General features: G+C 41.0%; 1 protein-coding gene across 1 annotated transcript in view; it reads left to right on the plus strand.

The window, feature by feature from the left end:
- LOC127380384 (sodium channel protein type 5 subunit alpha-like) overlaps positions 1–23,486 on the plus strand; it is a 217,929-nt gene that overhangs the window by 188,040 nt on the left and 6,403 nt on the right. The window contains exons 22-26 of the mRNA XM_051609169.1: positions 7,734–7,856; positions 13,866–14,147; positions 20,816–20,869; positions 22,206–22,347; positions 23,065–23,165. Coding sequence (XP_051465129.1) covers positions 7,734–7,856; positions 13,866–14,147; positions 20,816–20,869; positions 22,206–22,347; positions 23,065–23,165 — 702 coding nt within the window. The remainder of the gene's footprint in view (positions 1–7,733; positions 7,857–13,865; positions 14,148–20,815; positions 20,870–22,205; positions 22,348–23,064; positions 23,166–23,486) is intronic.

A 23,486-nucleotide genomic window follows, 5' to 3' on the forward strand; every position in this document is an offset into this window, starting at 1 on the left:
TTTGCAACAAGGCTGCCCTCAGAGAAGGAGATATCACCTGGAAAAACATGGACATGAGGTACAGGAAACCAGCTGAGAAGATGAAATATTGTTTTGAAGCCTTAGTTTCAGCATTAGATGGGAGAAACAAACAAATGAAAAAGCCAAAAAGGGGAAATGTCCTGGAGAAAAAAAGCCATGAGAAGATTATGTATAAGCAGCTTCTATCCTGGGTTATGAGAAGGAGTGCTGGCTTTTCCGGGAGATAATTGTTGTTTATAATTAATTCAGGCACTCGTGTAGCCCATCATGTTATAAAACACAAGAGCACTCCAGGAGCAGTAATGAACTTGGCTGCTGGTGAGGGAAGATGTTCATTAACTCATTTGCAGATGCACTTTCATCTCCGTGCTATGGACTAACTGCAGAGCAGCCCTAAGGAGTTCATAGTTCTTACCTGAATGTGAGGGTTGTGATTCAAGGAAACAGCAGAGGTGGGAATTTGGTTTAGGTCACTTTAGTCTCTCTCTAGCCCTAATTTTCAGACTTTCCTTTAACTTTCTGCCCTTCATTGATAACATGCAATTTCTGGATTGGCAGGTGCAATCATACAGTTAGGCATCTCTATGGCAGAAAGTTCAATGGTCAGAGTAAAAGGGTAAAGAGATATTTAAAAAGAAATAAATCAGTAATAAACCCCTGCTCAAAAATGGTCAATGATAAAGGGAATACCAAGCTTCTTACAAGCCTTTTTTGCTCCACAGTGTTTCAGAGCAGCAATAAGAAATTCCATGTATTTCAATTTATCACAGAATCACAGAATTTTCTGAGTTGGAAGGAACCTGGTTCCAAACCCCCTGCATGGGCAGGGACACCTCCCACTAGAACAGGCTGCTCAGAGCCCCAACCAACCTGCCCTTAAACACCTCCAGGGATGGAGCCCCCACAACATCTCTAGGCAGCCTGTTCCAGTGTCTCACCACCCTTACACTGAATAATTTACACCTTATCTCTAACCTAAATCTCTCTTCTTTCAGCTTAAAACCATTTTACCCCTCATCCTCTCACTGCAAGCCCCTCTAAAAAGCCCCTCCCCAGCTTTCCTGTAGCCCCTTCAGGTACTGAAAGGCCACTATAAGGTCCCCGGGAGCTTTCTCTTCTTCAAACTGAACAATCCCAACTCCCTCAGCCTGTCCTCATCAGAGAGCTGCTCCAGCCCTTGGATCATTTCCATGGCCCTTCTCTGGACGCGTTCCGACAGGTCCACATCTTTCTTGTGCTGGGGGCACCAGAGCTGGATGCAGTATTTACATGCAATTTATGTGCAAATTCCTCTTTCCCTGTGGCTTTTCCATTTTGCATTTGGGGTACAGACCTGATGTTGTTCCTCTTCAAATCAAGGGGAGCAAGTTAGGACCACAGGCCTGGCTTTTGCAGCCCCTGGTCTGCTGCTGGGGCTACGAAGATCTGCTCTTTGGGTAATGCCCAGACTGGATTGAAAAGAGGCACCCAAAATAATCCAAGCTCTCTTTATTTTACCTTTTTTTTTTAAAAAAGCACAATTATAGAAGGAAAGGCAGGTGTTCCTGGGGCACACAAAAAGCTGTTTGAAAGCACTGGGAGCCTGCATTAGCAGAAACTGCTTATTTAAATAAGTGGCCAAAGCTTTCAATTCAGCTGCTGTGTTCCCTTTCGGATGTCCTTTATTTTTCCCTGGTTCCCTCCCCTCTAATTTGGACAAGCAGGTTAATTTGATGAAATCCCTAGCTGCATAAAACATATGGTGTTACCTAAATGAGGAAGGAGGTCTCCCTTTCTCCCTGAGACAGCAGCTTGCAGGGTATTGCTCACAGATGTGTGCTGCAGCAGGCAGGCATTTAGTAGAGGCTCTTGTTCTCTCAGGTTTTGGGATTTATGTGAGCAACCAAGGAGTATTTTTACCATTGCCCAAGCAAAAGTCCTTGTTCCCTGAGCTCTGGTTTTAATTAATCTCAGTGGTGATCTGGGGTTAATTCAGAAATTCGGTCTGTATCAAGTATTCTGCCTTTGAATGGTGCTGCTCAGGTTTGCTTCCAGCTTGGTCCAGTGGAAGCTGGTTATCAGGAATGATGTGCTTTTAGGCTGGTGGGAAGGAACACAAAAAAAAGGAGGGGAGCTGGATCTATTCCAGATCAAACCCACCTCCTTGCTATAGGAAGTTGTCAGCCTTAGGTGAGACACTGCTCCCAAAGACTGAACCCTTTGGATTACTGCTGCCAGCATCATTTCATGGCTAGGGAGTCTGTGCTAATTTAATTGCTATTAAAATGCGTGTATATAGGAAGGAACCCCACTACTGTTATAAATGCAGTAGCTCCCTGTGATCTCTTAATTAAAGAGCATTTCCCTTGTATGCACATAAAGGAAGCTGCATTATTGTACTTCCTACTTTATAATTGTTTTTCTGCAGCTTTAAAGTTCTCTGTTGACAGCTTTAAACTGGTTGACAACACAGATTTCCAAAGTCACTGTCAGATAGTGAAGATCTAGGTATCTCCTGTGTAACTTGACCTCTGTATGTTCACAGTGAATAATTTTAATTGTCAAAAATTGCTGTATATCTTTAAATTTGAATTACTTTGAGAGTCAATGTGCACCCCAAGGGATCCTTCAAGGAGTTAAATTTTTTTTGATAGTTTAAAGAAATGCACCGTATAAAGACTAATCTGGGAAAGAAGTTGAAACATTTTGAAAGGAGATCACTTAGCTGTTACACTTCCCCTACTTTGCTTCTCACAAGTGGACACATGGCACACTGTGGCCAGTATGTGGAGACAGCACTGAGCACAGTGGCAGCCTAATGCTAAATCAGGTGTATTTCCATCTCAAGAATGACAAGATCTTATTAAAATAGTAAAACAGAACAAGTGGCAGTTACTGAAAACACATCCTGATTCCCATTCAAGACTGGTGTTTTTTGTCAAATATAATCTAGTAGTGGAATGTCAAAATAATTAAGAAATTCAGGGATTAATCTCATTAGAACACTGTAGCAATAACTTTGAACAGTTATCAGGGAGCCTATTCTCTTTTCAGGGATCATTGCCTGTGTTCTAAGAATCTAAATTCATTGATTATTCTTGATTTTGCCCTGGAAACACATGTGAATGTCATATAATGGGGCGCTCTAGCCCTGAGCTGCTAATGTCACTAAGCCACATAGATGACAGGAGCTTGGCTTTCAAAACACCAGCCACACGCCTGGTAATCCCCATGGCTGGTATTTCTAGTGTTCAGTGCAGTCAAAAGATTTTGAAGCTCTTGTTGTTTTCATGAGCATAACACAAAATGACAAAATTAAAAGCTGTGGGGTTCATTTCTCTCTCCCTTTTCCCAGTTTGAGGAGGCTGTAATAAAAGTGATCATAAAATCTAGATAGATAAACTTGCATATGTGGGAATATAGAAATGCAGGTCTATAGGTATCTATATATAATATATTTATAAATACATAGATCAAATTGTCTAAGTGCAAAGAAATTCAGAACAGGGGCAAAAAACCCTTCCAGAATGCCAGGATCAGAGAGAGCTCAATGCTCTCTGCCCTTCTACAGTGGCAAGAAGAAGCCAAGGTGTGTAGGTAACATCCATGTGGCTTTGCCTGCAGCCTGAGCTTTACTGGGAAACTCTATCCTTGAGTTGGGCAGTAAATGCTGACACTTTCTGGGGTTTCACTCTTGATGTGCAATAAATGTTGGGAAGTCATTGACAGTGCTGAGGCTGGGCTCTTGTTGGGCTGAGCTGAGATGATCTGAGAAAAGCAAAAGGAAAGAGCTGACATGACTGAAATCCTTGACCATGCTCTTGGTGAGATGTTTGCTGTTGATGTCCGTGGAGACAGGATAGTATACCCTGATTTATGAGAACCACTCCCCACTTTAGGGATTCTTGTTACTGCCCAGGTGTTATGCTTGAGTTCACACTGGATAGAAAATTCCAGTGACAACATAGTCCTGGAGACTTCAGAGGCACCTAATAAACAGCAAGTCAATGGGATAAGAAACCATCTAGAGCTAACATGGAAAGTATTATTACTTGATGAAGTTAAAGGTATTAAAGGTTTAAATGGAAAGCTGTGAAAGCTTCTTACAAAGATCTAGCAGGTTCTGGAAAGACCCTCAAGGCAGATGTTAGAGGCTGAGCATCTGCACATAAGAACAATAATAAGACTTCTTGAGTCAGAAGAAGTTTACAGAAGGATGAGAGACTCTGTAGCTTGCCAGTTAGCACACATGCCCTGTGAAAGGTGAAGGTGAGGTGAAAGCTCAAGCCCAACAGAAGGTTGTGCATACTGTGGGAAATGGTTCCAGGCAATAGTGACTCCTTAGGATTGCCCTGCTCTCCACAGCGTTAGTGCTGCCTCGTCTTCAGAGGCATTTTTTCTTTTCCCTGAAAAAGTTACAAAGCTGTTTGAAAATATTAGCAGTGTGTGCCATATTGTGAATCTGGAGGTTATGTTGACCCTGGAGGTGTTTTCTGAGTGCCAGCAAGTTTCAGACACCAAGCAGAGCACAAAGCAAAATCTTAGAGCAGCTCTGGGCTGCACAGTCTGAAACAGGGAAAAAAAAAAAAGTAAGAGAAACAGCTGACTTCACCTTTTGCTGTGATTATGTGGGGCAGTCAGTACCAATTTTGAAAACTGCTTGATTTTCTTCCTAAAAATAACCTTCCGGGTCACTTTTAATCAAGTCCAAATGGCCAATTCTCTGTGTTAGTAATTCTCCTATAAATAAAATTTGACGGGGATACCTTCAAAACCAACAGCCGAGCATTTAAACAAGTTGTCTCAAACTCAGTTCTGACTGCAGCTCTGTAAAGCATTGCCAAATATCACACAGCTTCATGGCCTAATCCTGGGAAGAGATCTCTAATGCTGTGTAAATCTGTGCCAGGAGGACAACAGCACCTGTGATGTGTTTCAGGGTGACATTTATGGCACTGTAGAGAAAATGGTAACCCTGCTCAGAACCAAAGTCTGGTCATTCAGGATTTGAACAGAACATCTTCTGCCTTGAGAGAAAGAGGAGTTATAGAACATAAATCTGGGATGAGGGAGAAAGCATGCAGGTGCATGAACCAAGGGAGTTTGAAGACCTTGAGAAGATCTGGCTCTCAGTCATTGTGGGTGAAGCTAGCAAAGAAAGGTGTCAAGTGCTCTTTATTTGCTTAATTTTTTAAAAAATCTCTACATTCATTTTACAGGTGAATGAGCTTCCCTTAAAATTTATGAGTGTACAGATCCTGGTTTCTATCATTGCATGTGCTATCATTGAGCTATTTTTCTTATTCCTCCAGTCTTTCTGGATAGGGAGCTCCAAGGCTTTGTGGGGTTAAGGCCTTTTTCAGCAATAAAATTTCCACCAAAGACAGAAATTCGTGCCAGAGGTTTACTCCTGTCATGATATTTCAATGATGCCAGTTACATTACAGTTTTAAGATTACTTAGTTGAATGGCTCCAGTAAAGAAGTAAGCTGCACATTTGCTTACTGCTATTAGACAGATTCTTCAGCCCTTTCCTCTTATTTAGGCAACATTAAGTCCAGGGAGAGTGAATGGAAGGAGAAGGCTTTGCACTGAATGTTAATACAGAGTAAAGGGTGCAATCAGGGCTGGTAAAATGTAGGGAAGACAAAAAAGGGTGCTGCATCAGCTTGGAAGCACTGATGAGTTCAAGATGGTTTTGAAGTGAAACTCAGATCTTCAACTGCGAGCATTAACTGAGCAGGATTTACAAGAAAAGAGACATTACTAGTGTATATATGTCAAACCTGTAGCAGTTACTGTAAGGTGTCTTCTTAGGTATGTTCATGTTATGGGTTCAGATCTGCTCTCTTAGAGATGGAAGCAAAAACTCCACTGGTGATTTTTACCTCCCCATTGTGTAAGGAGCCTAAGACATCCGACCTTGATTCCAGTCTGTCTACTGTGCTGTTCTCATAGCACACTCACCACTAAAATACAGAACTATGTAAAAAGACCTTCCTTTCTGTGTCAGCTGCAGGGTCTGTACACAGGAGGTGAGTTTGTGTCACACCTTGTTAAAGAATGACATGTTAAAGTGTGACAATCAGCCTCTGTGCTGCTTCATTGTCTGCAAAGCTGGGCTGTCTTATCCCAGCAGATATCCAGCCTGCTCCATCCAGCCCAGGCTTGATGTCTCTGAGACCTCCTACCCTTAGGCTTGCTGTCACCCACATGCCACAATAAAGCCATCAATAGATACATAATTTTTAAAATTGAGCAAGTTTTACAAAGATGCGTAGCTGGGCAGACAGCACTGGTACAGAAATGAATGCATATTCAGGAGAAAGGTTGCTCCACAGAGGACACTACCTCATGACTTAAGGGACCAGGCTTGTCTTTATCCTGCTTTGTCACAAACCTCATGGGTGATGCTGGGCTGCTCAGCCAGCGGTGGAGTGAAGAGGAAAAATCATTCTACCCTAAAATTAATAGGAATATTTCCCACCAGAGCTGGCTGTCTTCATGGGGGAGCTGAGAGTTCCCTATTACATTGAGCACCTACTTTGATATAGTGTTTATATAGAAGAATCCCTGGTTTTAGACTTAGCTTCTCTGTTTAAAATGGCAATCAAGCACACTCCTGCCAGGTAAGCTTTGCACACCCAGTAAGTGTGGATAATCCAATACCATGATAACTAAGGCTGTGAAAAAAACTGAAGTAAGATGGGAGTAAGGGAAATGTGATGAGCAATGTGCAAAAGTCTCTTTTTTCCTAAGAAAAAAATATTTTATAATATATGAAGATTTTATTTTGGTTCTTTTTTAATATATGCAAATTGGCATGGTACCTGTGGTGTTGGAGATCTGTTCGTTTCTTACTCCCTGCTTGGTGAGAAGTCAGGCTGTGAATATGAATTTGAGCATCCAAACCCCAGTTACTCCATGTATTTGTTAATCTGACCCAAAATCTCCACTGCCATTCAGATCATCCAGACTGTAGACCTGTGTCAGAGAGCGTCTGCATTTCTGACCAGCTGGGCACTACAAAAGCTCTGAGAACACGAAGAGCACTGGAATCTTCTCCAGATTTGGAAGTAGATAGTTTATGTCCAAAAAATAGTCTTTGGGAGGTATGAGCCTCAATGTTGAGCACCTGTCAGGTTGCTTTCTCCCTTAGAGGCTGTACAGAAACCACAAGAAGTGAAAAAGTACAGAATTGAAGTCATACACATAATTCTTTTAGTGTCTGTACTATAAAGTCATGCCTATCAGCAATCTAGAAGGCTTGTTTCTAATCAGTAAGTTTAAGATTGGTGATTGAATGGTAATGCTGAAATCTTTTCTCTTTGCTGGAAATAGTTAGATCTTACAGGTGCTTTCATGTAGAAAGCCCTGAATTATAACAATTATGTGACTCATCATGTTTTCAATAGTGGAAGACGCACACACCTCGAGGAGTCAACAGAAAACTTACAGCAGAGGCATCACAGTGTGGTGGTTTTGTAATGGTGATCTCCCTTCTCAAAAATGTTTTCTGAGTTGGAAAGAGTTCTGTATATGTGTAGATGTCAAAACCTCACTTTTTCTGGGTTGCTCTAATTTGAAGGAGGTTTTTTGTTTCTTCTGCCCCACACGCTGTTCCAGATGTTTCCTACTAACCAGCTGTTTCTTTTCAGGAAGAAAAATCAGAAAGAAGGAAAATGGCAGGACTGAACTAACAGATGGGATTTTTGCTTTTTGTCTCCATTCAGGTCTCTTTAGTAAGCCTCATAGCCAACACTCTTGGCTACTCTGAGATGGGTCCCATTAAATCCCTCAGGACCCTCCGAGCCCTGCGACCATTAAGAGCTTTGTCACGATTTGAAGGGATGAGGGTAAGAACAGAGTATCAATCAAAGCTCAACTTTGTGTGACATCAAGCATGTAACAGGGAACAATTGCACGTGGTTTTGTCTTCATTTTGTCTGCCAAAGGAAGGGAATGATAATGCTGTATCAAACCAACAGAATCCAAAATCCTTCCTTTGTCTTCCTTTGTCTGCAGTGGTATCATTGCAGCTTTATCCTCTGGTGGATTTAATGATAAACTAATCTTGCTGTCTAACTTGTCATATTGTGCTTTAAAAAACAGCTTTTTGGCCGAGGAAGCATCTGGCTAACAATTACTTCTCAATTATAAGGCATATCAGGGGAATAACAAAGCTACAAGTTTGCTCCCTGCTTTTGACATGCATAAAAATCAGACTGACTGGGAAACTTCTTAAGGACTTTTTCACTAATAATTAAAGCAAAAAATGAGAAATGCTGAAGAGATGGAAAGCAAATGATTATATCAAATCTTTCCTTTGAACCGATTGCAGAATTAATATGGAATTTCAGGACTAACATTAAAACCATGTAGCTTGTGTTTGTTGCTCCATCTTGTGCATCCATCTCTTTCCCTTCTGCATTCCTTTGCTGGCATGGCTATATCCACACAGCATACCTGTGTATTTTTGAAGCCTACCTGCTACACTAATCAATTATTGTCTAGATAAGAACTTTATTTAACTTTTTGCACCACACAACTTGCAGGTGCTGACAACTGTGTTCTGTGTGAGCCGAGTTTACTGCTAATCTTGCAGATTGTGTAGCAAGATAAAATAAATCTCTGACAAGATTACAAGCAAAACAACTTACATTGTCTGAGGATCCCAAGTCTCTTTACTAGGCCAATGAAAATGCTACAGCTTTCACACCAAGGTGTATTGAGGGAAAAGCTTTCCTGTCAACAATATTTTGGTCTGAATAATCAGTGACTAAAATATGCAGTTCATGCACTGAGATCCTCGTCATTTACTGCTCTCTTTGCAATATCCTTGCAGTAAGAAAGACTGAGATAACCCAGGAAATATGGTCATGGAGCAATTTATGCAAACCCTGTACCTATTCCTTTGCCTGTTCTGTTGATGACCAGAGCAAGGGATCTAGGGCCTTGTCCCACAGACCTTGTGATCATCTAAATCACTTTATTTTGTGGCTGAAGATCAGACAAATCTAGTTGCAGACCACTCTCCTCTCTGTTAGTTGGTGCCAAGGAAAAGATTCAAGAGTCTCTATTCATTTGAGCACCCAAACCTGCATTGTTTTGTTCACTACACTCTTTTCTGCAAACACAGGGAATATTTTAAAGATTATTCATAAAATAAAACAAAAGCAAACTACTGATGCTCAGCTGGCACAAAGTGATGTTGCACTGCTGATGTTCCTTGAAGCTCTCACTCCTATGTCATTTGATGACTTCAAGTCTTTATTAAACATTTGTAAATTGAGCAAACATTGACATCAGCAAAAGCTGCAGTACTTTAACTCAAATCAATTAACTCTTAAATCAATTTAAATCTAGCTTATGAAGGCTTAGCTTCTACTGGTGGATTTGCAAGTTCAAGCAAAACCCCTTTAACACATTCTAAGCTGACATAAGAATGTTCACTCATGACTTTGCATCAGTTTAACTAAATGGGATTCCAACCTGAAAAGCAGTGGGCAGACTAGCCCAAAGCATCAGAAGGTGAGTCTGAAATAGGGAAGAAACAAGAAAAATGTTTGCATCTCTGCCTGAGAACAGGAAGAGGTTGGCTTGGAGAACCTACATGGCATAGCAGCCCAGCAAGTTTCCTTCTTAACATGCTCATGCTGGTAGGCCCCCAGTCCCTGACATCCCTCTCCTTCCCTACTCTTTTGCTGTAGCTGAAATATATTCAGTCTTTCTGAGCTATCAGAGGTAGTGAATTAGCTTGTAAACCATGATAAAGTGTAATTGAGAATACATGCTATTGGAAAATCAAATTATTTTATCTTTAGTTTGTCTAAACACACTTAACATGACTAGGAACAGTTAGACCTTTCATTATTAGGAGTTCATATGCTCCAAAATGCACAGGAAAATTGCCAGCGCAGTGATGGATTAAATAATGATAATGCTGAGAAGCAAACACTGACAGTAAGAAAATAATAATAGCTTGCTCTATTCTAATGTCTTTTTCTCAAATAACTGAAAAATCTCTGCATGGTTAAAACAGGAGCAAGAAGGTTCTCATTTGCACTGCAGTAAGCCAGTTATTTCATTGACATAGTATCTACATTTTGGAAACAGCTGGTCCTGAGGCAAAGGCACAGAGTAGCACTCGGATGGCCAAGAGGACCTGTTACCATCAGACTTTAATCCTTTCTCTGTCTTCAAAGAGCCTGTGATCTGTCTGAGTTTGACACCAGTCTCAGCAGCTCCCATCCCATAAAAGTTCTGTAAAATAGGTCTAACCTGTTGCCATCCTTGCCATCCTGCCCCTCTGTCCTCAGATAAGACCCCAGTAAGACCAGTATCCCACCTCCCAGTTACTGTAGACCCCAGGGTGCCATGCATATGCCACTACCCTGCATCACCCTCCACTTTCACAGCCTTATTTAGACCCCAGTGTAAATTAACTTAGGTCTGCCTGTTCTGAATCATGAAGTCTCTCATGTCTCCTCATTTGCTGTCCATCAGGGAATTACTTCAGAGGTGCCACTTCTCTGCAAGTTTCTTCCCAGCAAGGGAGGTTATTGGAATATTTTAAAAGAGGATGAGTGAGATAATGATAGACCATTTAATGTGAAAATGATCCTAGGCAAAATCATGATGAGGCTGCTACAAGATACATGCAGGAAAGGAATAGCATAATTAATGCTAGCTAGCATGATTTCAGGGGAATAGTTCTTGTAAAACTGATATGGTCGTTTGATTTGATTACAAATCATGCTGATGGCAGTAACTGTGCTGATATAATATCCTTAGGTTTCAGAGAGGAATCTGATACCACGAGACCTTGTGATGCAAACACGAGCTTTGTACCAAGCCAAGTAAACATATTTGAAATTAATTTAAAATGGGTGATGGATCTCCAAAAGTAATTGTAAAGAGTGATGACACTGTAAATTCGGTGATGTGTGTGTCAGGGTGAGGGATTCTTCAGAATCAGAACTGTCCTTAATCTGGATTTTAACATCAGCTGGAACAAAATATAAAATCTTTGCTGACAAGACACAAAGTGAGCGGAGCACTAAGTGATGTTACGGATAAGGGAATTATGCAGACTGATCTGGATCACTGTGGAAAACAGATCAACTGTACAACATGCATTTTAATAAAACCACATGCATCGTGCACCTCAGGAGGAGGAAAGTAGGTCACTCGGGGGACTGTTTCTTGGAAAACGGCCGCTGAGAAGGACTTAGGGATCAGGATGACTGTTCAAGGGGACATGAGCTTTTGAGCAGGTCCAATAAATGAGGTGAGTAATACTATCCCTCAATATGCAGGGAAATAACTCAGCGAGTGGAGGGAGAGGGCAGAGCTTCAATACTGGAATTCCAAAAAAACTGCTGGAAATGGGGTTTTTAAAATGGGAAAGTCTCTGCAGTGAGCTATGAGGGTAATTAGAAATCTGAAGGAACTATGACAGTTAGAAAGAAGCTCGGATTTTTTAGTTACCCAAAGCAATGTTCTGTGGTAACTCACCTACAGTGAAGACAGGGATGATAGGAGAAGTTGTCTAACAGAAGATGACTAGAGTCTCAAGTTCAACAATTTCAACCTAAAAATACTGCATCTGTTCCCAACAGTGAGGGCAAAGGACACCAGGAATAAATTAACTAATAAAACTTTTATCCATTATTTGAAATCATGACACTGTAAATTAGATGTCTTTGCAAAAGCTGTGCCCAGATTTGGCTAGGAAATGTAGCCTGGGCCTGGAACTGCTTTGGGAAGTCTGGTGGGCTCTGCTGTAACAAAGTGAGGATTAAAGAGCCGCGTGAGTCTTTTCTGGTTTTAATTTCTGAATCAGCTTCAGCTGAGAAGGTGGCCCATGAGATCAGGAGAGCTGGGGGCCAGGCACAGGTTTACATTGCTGTAGATTACGGCAGAGAGTGGCTCAGTTTCTAGGCTGTCCCTAAAGAGGTCACCTGGAAGGGGGTTTCTCCTATAGGTCTGACATATTTTCTGTATGTTTTGATGTCCCTAGGTACAACAGAAATTCAGCCCTTTCTATGGCAAGGTTTGCAGCTGAAGTTCTAACATGAATTTATGATGATAACTCACCTTTATGTATTCAGGTCTTTAAGCTCTCTCACTTGTCTCAGTGCAAATCAGGAGTGCTCCCAGCAGACCAAATGGCATCACGCTGGTGTAAGAGCAGAAGCTGTGAGAGAAGAATGAAACCCCCCTGTTAATAATTCATTCGGAGGGGATTTGCTCCAGCCTCATGTCGTGTTTTGTTATCTACAAGCCATTGAATATAGCCCAGTGGAAGGAAAAAAACAGGATGCAAGCATGGCCATCAATTGCACTGCTGAAACTATGTCACCTAAGTGCAGTGACTTCATGCTGCATGGATTAAAATTGAGCAAAAATCCTGTCCTGCATAGCAGCAAATTAAAGCTGCTTTGACAAGGGCCTAGGCTAAACCTAAATAAGCCCTTGATCTGCAAATTATTTGTCATTTTGCTTAACACAGTCAATTTGGTCTCAAAACAATGAAGTTAGCAATTGATTAACATCCAACCATAAAATATAAAGTAAGGGAAAAAAAAAAAAAGACAGACAGTGAAAGTCATCAGGAATGAGCCTATACAGGGGAAAAAAAAAAAAAAAAGTTAAAAAAATTGGTCAAGCAGCTTTTCCTGTGTGAAAATTAGCTTTATTCATAAATGCACAAAAATATAAATTTGGATTTTGAAAGATCTACATAATTTTGTATTGTATATTGTAGATGCAGCAGCTGCTATACATACATGAAAACCATTTCACTCTTCCGGTTATTTTTCTTCCTCAGCAATGCAAAAATGTTGAGGAAATGACTGTTACATTATTAGCTTGTCAGAAAATTGGACACTAATACATGAGAAAATAAGAGCTGACATTTTCCATAATCAGATTCACAATTGAATAAAGCTTAATTTTTATGGATCAATATTACCTTGTCTCAGTTTCAGAAATGTAGATGGAGAAGAGGAAGAGCTTCGTGTTTGCCTATCAGATTTTAATCTCCAAAGCATGAGACAGAGCTGGAGGCAAATTCATGAAGTGGGGCTGGTGTGTGCAGCAGTGCTATCAGGCAGCTTTGCCTGGACCATGCAATGGCAGCATCTCCAAAAGTGGTGAATTTGGTCAAACCTTGCTGCCACAGGAGAAGGAAAACTGCATGTTGTGCTCACGTGCTTCCCTCAGAAAATGTGTTGTTTCACACAGGGTTTCACAGCTCTGCCTGGGTCAATGTGTTAGAAATGGACAGCATGCTATGGAAAATTAGAAAGGTTTCACTGTTTTAATCATGCATACTGATCAGGTGGGACATGGCTTGGTATGTCTCAATCAGTAATTATTTCAAGAAGCCAAATTTATCACAGCTGGAGTTCGCATCCCAAGGAGTGTGGAAGCCTGAGTTTGGTAAAAGATTTTAAAAATCTTTTTTTGGTCTATCTTGAGACACTGTGATGTTCTCCAGCTGTTTCCAGTTAACTGTATGATTATTAAAGAGGGTTTGACTGAAGTGTGTTATCCAGTAGGATCTGAGAGTTCATGATGACTTTGCAGATTGCTCCTGAATTGAAAGATTCCGCTTGAAAAAACATCACCCCCTGGGTGGGGTGCCAACACATTAGCTTATAAATTACAAAAGGAAAAAAATAATCATGTGTGAAGCCTTTAATGGTGGCCTAGCTCCTTAGGCAGTGTCAGTAGTTATCCACCTGTCACCATGTGTGGGTTCAGCCTAGCTAATCAAGGGTGCACACAACAGCCTGTTAGCAAAGTGTCTATGTAAGTGCTGATGTTAATTCTGGTTTTTCTCTCCTGTTTCACCCAAGGTGGTTGTCAATGCCCTTGTGGGAGCCATCCCTTCCATCATGAATGTTCTGCTTGTCTGCCTCATCTTCTGGCTCATCTTTAGCATCATGGGAGTGAACCTGTTTGCTGGGAAGTTTGGGAAGTGCATTAATAAGACAGAAGGAGATATGCCTTTAGACTCCAAAATTATTAACAACATGAGTGACTGTATCATCTATAATGTGTCGGGCACGTTTTACTGGACAAAAGTTAAAGTTAACTTTGATAATGTTGGTGCTGGGTACCTGGCTCTTCTACAAGTGGTAAGTGTGGCCATCAGAAGCTAACGGGCAAACGTTGCTCGTTCCTTTTGAAATCATCAACTTGTAGGCTAAGGTTAACCTCAATACTTTTCTGGGTTTTTCAGCCTTACCCATCAGGGGAGATCCTTTCCTCAAGTGTACCTGAGTCATATTTGGCCAAGAGATATTTATGGCAGCTTCTTGTTTTAATTCGAGTTTCTAGTGCATCACTAATCCAGTCATCTGGGAGGTGATTTGACTCTTGAGGTGAAATGAAGATTACTTTCACAATATTGTAATCCAGAGCAAAGTTCAGTTCCAGACACAAAAAGTCATGGTCCAGGAAGGACTGTTCATGCAGACAGAGTGCAGTGGCCTTCCTGGACTACCTGGGACTTCACTGTACCCTGCTAGGAAAAAAAAATTATGAAGCTACAGTACCCTCAGTTGCTCAGCTGAAGTTCCTGCATAAAGCTGGAGGAATCTTAATTTACAGCCCTCTGCTTACCTTCCATGGAGATTACTGAGAAGGAAACTGGAGCTTCTCATTCTGGTTCCTTGCCTCATTTCCACCTGCTAAATATAATGAGTCAGATTGAACCTAACTATGAAACCTTGTGGTGATCAGGTTGCTGTAACTCCATAAAGCCTGGTCTCTCTGGAAAGGTGGCTAGAGCATATCAGAAAAGAGACTGTTGAGGTTCAAAGATAACGGCAATATTTGATCTATAAAGACAGAAGTGAGCTACTTTTAACAAACTTTTTCAGCAGAAAATGTAAAATACAGATTAACAGATTGTATACTCAGAAATTTACTGTGTTGTGATGCAGCACAACCTCATGAATAGAGCCACAGGAGACTCCATCTTCTTGTCCAGGCTCTGCTGCTGGACTGCTGAGTGATTTTAGATTTAGAGGTTTCTTTGTGTTCCATTTCCATGAGGCCCACATGTGAAATGGTGGCAATGATGCTTATTTCAGCTGTTCCTAGTGATGACAAAGGCTGGATATGCACGAAGAATGTTCATTGTGTTGCATTTTTTGTCTGAAGAGTGAAACAAGTTCCTTGCTACATCCCTGGACAGGGAGGTTATAGTCTTCAATTGCCTGGGATGGCATTCCTTGCTTCTAGGATAAAAAATTTGCATGCTGGGAGCTCAATTGAATTGTCATATAGAGACATCACCCTTTCCAATGTGGTAGGGTTCTGCCCTGGGCCTTCACCTGCCCTTCCAAGAGGACATGAGCCTCTCACATGCCCCACATCAGATCTGCCAGCCCTTCTCCTCTCCATGATGCAACTTTGCTTTGTCCCAGAATTCTTTCACTGTCGCAGACACATGAAATAGCTCCATGGAGCAGCTTTCCTTGTGGAAATACCTGTCCTTAGGTACTCTGTTCTGGTGTACATACACTTGAGTTTGAGATCTTCTGACCACTGTCCACTGAGACTTTGCTCTCATACCTTCTGAAAAGCAGAAATGTTAGACGGGGCACAACCGCTTTTGGTTATTTCTATGACATAAAGCTGAACTTGCTGAGAGCAAGAGCTTGTATCTTTTGAATGTAATTATAATATTCAGCTCATCCATGCAGGGGAAATTAATTTCCTTTGAACACCTTTAATTAGATTTTTCATTCTATATAGTGCTTTCTTCGTCCTTTATTTGAACATCCAATCTAGCTGAGCAAAAAATTCCAGGGTTAAGATGTTGTGCCTCACCTGAAGCTTCTTATCTCCTCCACGCCCACATACCAGATACCTAGTTTGTTTGGTGAAAAACTTCCATCAGAGTAGTAGTTATTCCTTCACTGTTCCTTTTATAAGGCTCAAATGTCAGTTTTCTGAAAATCTGCAAGTTTTCATAAATTGGCCTTCCCTAAGAAATGTCCTGAAGCAGTGTCTTCAATACCAGTTCCTGGGCATTGAGCACTGGTCATTGATGATACTGGCTGTGTTGAGCAGGTGGGACCATCTCCTGTTGGGAGCAGTGATGGCAGCGAAAACATAACTGGTTGTAAGGTGAATCTCAGCACATTTATGAAGGGATGGTCTAGTGATGCTATTTTCCAGCTTAAAATGGGCTTGATGATTCTGCAGGTTTCATTCAAATGTGATCTTGTATTGGGTAGCAGAGAAGTAGGTTTTCCAGTTGCAGAAGTACAAAAGAAGTGCCATAAGTATAGAGTCTGTGCTTGGCTGGACAAACTGGTTGTGGCAGGAAATGAGGGAGCCCTAAAGCTTTGCTCAGCTTTTATGGCAGGTGCTGGCTCCTTCTTCCAAGAGGAAGGACAGAAGCCAGATGCCATTAGGGGAATGGTCTTAACTTTCATCCTGTGCCTGGATCTCTTATGTCTGCTGCTAACAAGTCTTAGGCAAGGAAGTGTAAAGATGAGACCCACAGAGAAAGAGCCCAAACATCTGGGTCCCTTTTGCCAGACTCCAGCCGAGGAGTGTCAGTTACAGGTGCTCCTTGCCAAATATCCTCCATACGGAGTCACATTTCATGAGCAAACTGCTGCAGGAATTGCAGGGGATCAGTTAACAGCTCAGCTCTCCTAAAGAGCCAGGCACATCAGTGTGTCTGTGCATGCTGACACAGTGTGGAGCAATGTTGAGATAAGCATTTTGGTGACAACCCTCAGAGAACCAAAATATGAGCTTTTAAGTGGGACTTGTCTTTTGACCATTGGCATTATCAGCTGTGGCAACACACTCTTTAAATGGCTCTGAAGTTACCTTCAGATGCCTGAATGTGTCTGAAAATCCAAATAGAAATACGTTAAACAAATGTGTCTGCCTGTTGTTCTCTCTTCACTTCTACAGCAACCTTGAAAGAAGTGAGAAGTCACTACTGTGGAAACTTTAAGGTTTACTAATATCCAGAGGCAAACTTTATGACAATGTAGTTGAGAACTGTATGAAACTTTCACAAATATCCTTTGCTCTTTTCATACCTTGTTTAGCATCTATTATGTTGTTCTGAAGATGCCACTTGGAATGAACGAGTCTGAGAAAACATAAATATGAAGTGGTCAGTCAAGTTTCAAGCTTCTCCAGCTAACAAATAGCCTGTCTCACAACACTTACTAAAATCAGGGGTAGTTTCTGCTCACCCTACAAGCAAGAGAAATGTCTCATCCATGGGAACGCACAGACCTTTATTATCACGACTTTTCAATTTGCAAGAAGGATGATTCTCTCTTCTGGGGATTTAACACCCTTAACACCCTAATCTATTAGGGAAAAAATAATTGTTACGACCCAGTGCTTCAGTAATGCTTTTTCTATACTCTTAGAGTTGCTTTGCAGATCACAGCACTGATGTTCTATAAATCTGTATTTGATCTGAACAAAGAAATGTCTTGAATTTCCAGTAGGAGTTTTGCATTTCCCTTGCAGAATCCTTCCCCTCCCATTATGATCACCTCCACATATTTTTTGGTGACCTGTCTTGAAATTTCATCAATCCATTGAAGAACACTAAGAAAACAAGTAGCCTCTCATGCAGCAACACCCTTGCTTGGAAAAGTTCTCCTTGGAGAGGAAGAGACTTTTGTGTGATCTGTCTTGCAACTGCTTGTTGTTCTGGGACTGCAAATAAGGAAAGGGGAAGATAATAGAAGCCCTCGTAGACCAGTACAGCAACCAGGAGCTGTAGAGTTAAATCAACCCTCATTCCATGTTCAAAGTCATGACTAAGCTCATAAATCAGCTACAAAATGATCATGAGACAGGGGCGTGTGTCTAAAGTTACTGAGTTACACGATCTCTTGCACTTCTGTAAACTGTAATGCTAGATTTTACTTCCACTGTGGATGCAAAATGTTGAAAAAATCAGTGTGTCTCTGAACAAAATATATATTGGTACACTGAGGTAGACTTCTCCATGTCTGCAAAGATCAAGAGTAAGTAAGAATCCCATGAGGAGTTACTGATGGAAATTTAAGAACAGAGGCAGTGCCCTTGGAGGCAACATAGCCCACCCAGCACAGTGCAGACCTCTGGGGTGCTCTGGGGTGTCCAATGTTTGGTGGTGCCCTCCCCAGCAAATCATCTTAAGAAAAAATAACATTAAAACAAATGTTTGGTATAAAATTGCTGATGTGATGAAATTGAACAAACTGAAGAATTTGCCAGAAAAGCCAGCAGAGAGTGGAGGTGCCATAGACGACTTAAATACATGCAGTTTGTCTATACTGTTGGTGTCCCTGCTTTAGCTGTCAGAAGTTTCTCACACCAATAGTAGTGCTTAAAAAAGCATTTCAGAAATGCAAAGACCAGTATTTCTGCTATCAAAAGCAGCCATATTTATTGCACTATTGCAATCCTTTTCTAGGAAAAAAAAAAAAAAAAAAAATCTCCATTGCAGATATAAAGCTTGTTTTATTTTAAGGCACCATTTAGCTATACTAAATGGTTTGAAGGCAGCTGGTGCCATCCCACCCATCCTCCTCCCCACTAATTTACTGCATTGCAGCTCTGACCACCAGTCATATAACAAAATGTAATCCCATCCCAGGATGAGTTTATCGGTAGATAATCTCATCACATGACAGTTTCAGTAGAAAATGGTGTTTCTCTGGATAGCTTCCAGGCAGGATAATATCACAAACACTCCCATGAAGATTTTGTCACTTCTTTATCCGGAGTGTAAGTGGTTACTAATTCCAGATAAATAATTTCTTTCCCTAGTGTTACGTTTCTTTCCTTCTCAGTATCTTTTAGCTTCTGCAAATGAAGTGTCGAGGGAAGCTTTCCAGAAGCCTTGTGGATTTTTAATTCTCTTACTTCTGGACAACTGGGAAAAACAGAAAATCACAGTACTTCATTCTCTTACTATTTATTTTTGTCAGATCACTTCATCATCTGTTATCTCTATAAACCACTGTGCCTTTGCAGTAGAGTCTCTCGTGTCTGTGCTACACATCAAGGGGTGAAATAGCTACTCAAGGGAAAAGATTTTCTCCCAAGTGGGAGAATAAAACAGGTTAAGAACATATCATTTTGTACCACAAGGAAAAGGATTTCTTGTTTTATCCCCTCCACCCTTCCTGAATGGCACTTTGAGCTGGAAGCTGCAAGCAACTGTAATGACACCAGAAAATCTTTCATCAGATTGGAAAGAGAAGAGCAAAAGAGGAAAATATTAGAACAGTTAAGGACTATCAGCATGACAGGTTCAAATAACTCTTGGTTTCAGTAAAACTGCTGATCATTCCTAGAAACACTATATCTGAAGTGGTTTTTAACACACAGTACCATGGTATAGTTTTTCCAAAAGGTTCTGATTTAAGTGTTTAATCTCTTTCAACCAGTAGATAAAAATGCACAACCTTTCAAACACTTTATATATATTTTGATGAGTAATATGGTCAACCTCTTGTACATCATTTTCCTTTGCCTCAGTAGCCTTCAGAGGGAAATGGGAAGGCAATTGTACCTCCAGGATTTAATTTCATTATAGAGAATGTATAATGAAGCATTTCTAAAACTACTGGAGTTACCAAGCTCAACACAAATGCCTGAGTTTCTCCTGGGAACCACTGACCAAATTCTTATTATAATTATCTGGAATTGTGTGGCAACACACAGTGTAGTAAATTCAACTTAAGTGTCAGTAGGATTCAAAACGTATTGGATGTTGGTCTTTCATGCAAGCTAGTGTAAATCTGACTAAATAAATGAAGTTAAAAGGGCATCATTATCTGCTCACACTGATTTTAAATCCCAAGTAAGTCTAAATGGGTCAAAAGTCAATGAGAACCAGCCCCAGAGGGCTAATATACAGGCATAGTGGCTTAGGCCAGGGTCAGACCTAATGCCAGGTACATTTGGCATCAGGCTGTGTCTAATGAGAGACAAAGATTGAGAGCAGAGTCATGGTTTTGCTACAGAATTGTGAAAATCACTTCTACATGTTTCTCCTAGGAGTGTGGTCACTGTCCTTTCTTCCACTGCAGTTTCCAACAAGATACACTGACTTCTGTGGAATCCCTCCTTGTTTAAGCAGTTTAAAAAATATTAAAAAATCCCTGGTTTAAAAAACAACAAGAAAAACCTGAGCAGTAAATCAGATTGAGTTTCCAGGGCCAGGCTCACAGCAGGTGTGGATTGCCTTTGCTCCTTTCAATTCAGCTGCAATTTAAGTGACTCCCTGGGCTTTGGCATTGCCTTAGTTTACCCCAGTTTAAAACAGAGCAGAATCTGAGTTTCAGAGGGATCCTACAGCACATTCACTGCTGATTTTCTGAACAAGCAATATGGATAGGATCCATCTCACCTGGTCTGATATTTGTGCAGGATAGTACCCTGAGTTATCCTGTGTAGCCATATTTCCTCATTACTTGAATTTCTTAAGGTCAAAACTTCCCAAGATTCAATTCTCGTGTTTTCTCTCCTCTTTAAAATCTCTCTTTAAAACCTCTGCTTTATCCCTACAACTGCAGAAAATCAGAAAACATGAATGAGAGAATCCAGGATAAAACCATTCTGGAATGATTTTAAATGTCCAAATGAACATAAACTCATGGATATATATTTCTTTAAAGAAGATTAAAATCCTTGACTGTGAAGAACACGCTCAACATTGCATTTTGAAAACACATCACAGAGATTATATATATCACCATTTCAAGTTATGCTTATTGAATTTGCCTAATTATGTATTTTGTGGGGTTTTTTCCAGGCCACATTTAAAGGTTGGATGGATATTATGTATGCAGCAGTTGATTCACGGGAGGTAAGTCACAACAAGGAAATTAATATTTTTTTTCTGCCACTGACTTTTGTAGCACTCAGCCCTTCCTATATTTTCACCTTAAGCAGTGTCTTTTCTGGAAGTGTTCAAGGCCAGGTTGGATGGGGATTTGAGCAACCTGGTCTAGTGGAAGGTGTCTCAGGTCATAGCAGGGAGGTTGGAACTAGATGATCTTTATGGTCCCTTCCCACCCACCCATTCTTTGATTCTTTTCTTGAATGTGCAGCTCCACTCCAGGAGGGTGGAGGAGCTCCTGGCATGTGCTGGAGCTCTGGGTGCTGGCAGCAATCTTGAGCTGGCAACCAATTCCTACCTATGTCCCATTCAGCTTTCAGGTTTCTGCAAAAAAAAAAAAAACAACTAACAAAGCAAAACCAACAACAACAAAAAAGACTGAGAGGTATTTCCCTTGCTACATCACATGTGGCTTGTTCATTTTTTATTGAAGGAAATGTCTCTTTTCCCATTTTTAATAATATTACAGGAACGAGGTTGCACTTACTGTTCATTTTTGAGGTAGTTGCCTGGTACTGGGAACCTGACAGGCTGACTTAATTAACAGGAAATGAAGCTGTTAATGGACAAATAAGCAGTGAAAAACCCTCATGCCATCACAGGAGCAGAGTTACCTCTGAATAACCTAGCTGATATTGTTGATTTGTTCTTGTAGGACAGGAACACATATGTGTATTCTCTCTGCTGCTGAATGAAACACAAGAAAATACAGCATTTTGGGAAACATGAGTTGCTGGCATCTTGGTTAGATACCTGGAGGTGGTGGGGCAAATCAGAGCATTTTTCCAAAATGTAGTACATATTGAGGCTCTTCTACTGTGTTGCTCAGTCCTTTAGAAAGAGACCCTACTAATTTCTGCTCTTCATAACAGAAAGGTTGTAGTTCTAAAACTAATGACTCAATACAATGTTTTCCAGTAACATTTAATTATACTGTGATCATGCTTTCTATAAGTACAATCCGTTTATATAAGATTAGGGATAATCAGAAAATTGATTCTTTTCCCCTTCTGGGTTCAGACTGAGAATGTTTTATAGGATTTATTCTGACACTGCACTTTCTGAAGCCGTGATATCTCTGTGACAGTGTTGTGAAATGTAGCTGAAGTGAGCGTGGCAATGCAGATGCCAGTGGTAAACTTCAAACAGAGCCCATGGAGTGCTGACTCTGCTCCTGGGAGTTACACTGGTTTTCCTGTTCCATAATCTTTAACACTGACAGACAGTTTTCTCTTAACTGCATCAGTATTTTGATAGATGCAGAGATGGTGCCATTTTCACCTTTTCCTTTTCCCTTTTGCAGTGTGAGGAGCAGCCTGAATGGGAATGTAATTTATACATGTACCTGTATTTTGTGATTTTCATCATCTTCGGGTCTTTCTTCACATTGAACCTCTTCATTGGTGTCATCATTGACAATTTTAACCAACAAAAGAAAAAGATAAGTAGTGCACATGCTACACGTCACCTTGTGATTGCTGCAGAGACCAGGGCAAGGGATAGATTTATAGTCAGCAGCTTTGCCACATTAGCCTCCATATTGGCAACGACAGAACAGCTGCGGAAACCATCTTGCAGAACTTTTGCAAGTGCACAGCTGTAGCAGCTCCTAATCTCCCCACAGGATGAGCATCCTGAAAATACATGCTGGGAGAGATTACGCTGCCCACAGAAATCAGTGAAGCAGCTCCATGCAGATGGGATCTCTGATACAAACTATGCCACAGAGACACAGACCACCCTGGTGTGCCCCATGCACAAACACCACCACCCCTTAGAGCAGTCCAACCTCTTCTCCATGCATCACCTCACTGCCCCAGAGTCAGGGAGGAGCAGCCTGGCTTGAGACCTGTGTTTCTTGCTCCTTTGTATGCTCTAAACAAAGGGCTGAGGTTCTTCTATTTTCCCCTCTCACCCTGGACCTAGCTTGAGTACAGACAGAACCCGAGTCTTGCTCATCCTTGGTCTGTCTCCTGTCCTTCACCTCCATGCAAGAAGCAGCTTGCAGCACTGCATCTCATCAGGCCCTTCTAAGATATTTAGATGAAACTACATGGAAAGGGAAATAAGAAAACAGAAGAGGATGTAGCCCTGAGCTTTGGATGTAAGCAGCAGGGCTCTTTTCATCAAAAGTAATAGCTTTGTTTTCACCTTATACTTAGGTGGCCAGGATATCTTTATGACAGAAGAGCAGAAAAAGTATTACAATGCAATGAAAAAGCTGGGTTCTAAGAAACCTCAAAAGCCAATCCCAAGGCCACCGGTAAGAATGGCATCATACAGTTGAGCTATGTGTAATAGCTGAATATTTATTTCACAGAATGAATGCAATTTAACTTCTCAGTGTAGGAAGAGTAATTTGTTCCAGACAAAAGCCACTTAGGATTTACGTGTTTTGATTTTGGATGGTGTTTGCGAGTCCAGTGAGCTGTGTGGTACAAAATTCTCGTTGTTCTGCAATATTGGCTAAAAATATAATTTACATATGCAGTCATGGCAGTGGCCACATGCCTGCAATGAATGAATGGCCCCAGTCCAAGGTCTTTCTTCAGTAGTTTCAAGAGACATTAGTAGTAAATGGGTT

Source organism: Apus apus, chromosome 2 (genome assembly GCF_020740795.1).
Source record: "Apus apus isolate bApuApu2 chromosome 2, bApuApu2.pri.cur, whole genome shotgun sequence".
NCBI lineage: Eukaryota > Metazoa > Chordata > Aves > Apodiformes > Apodidae > Apus > Apus apus.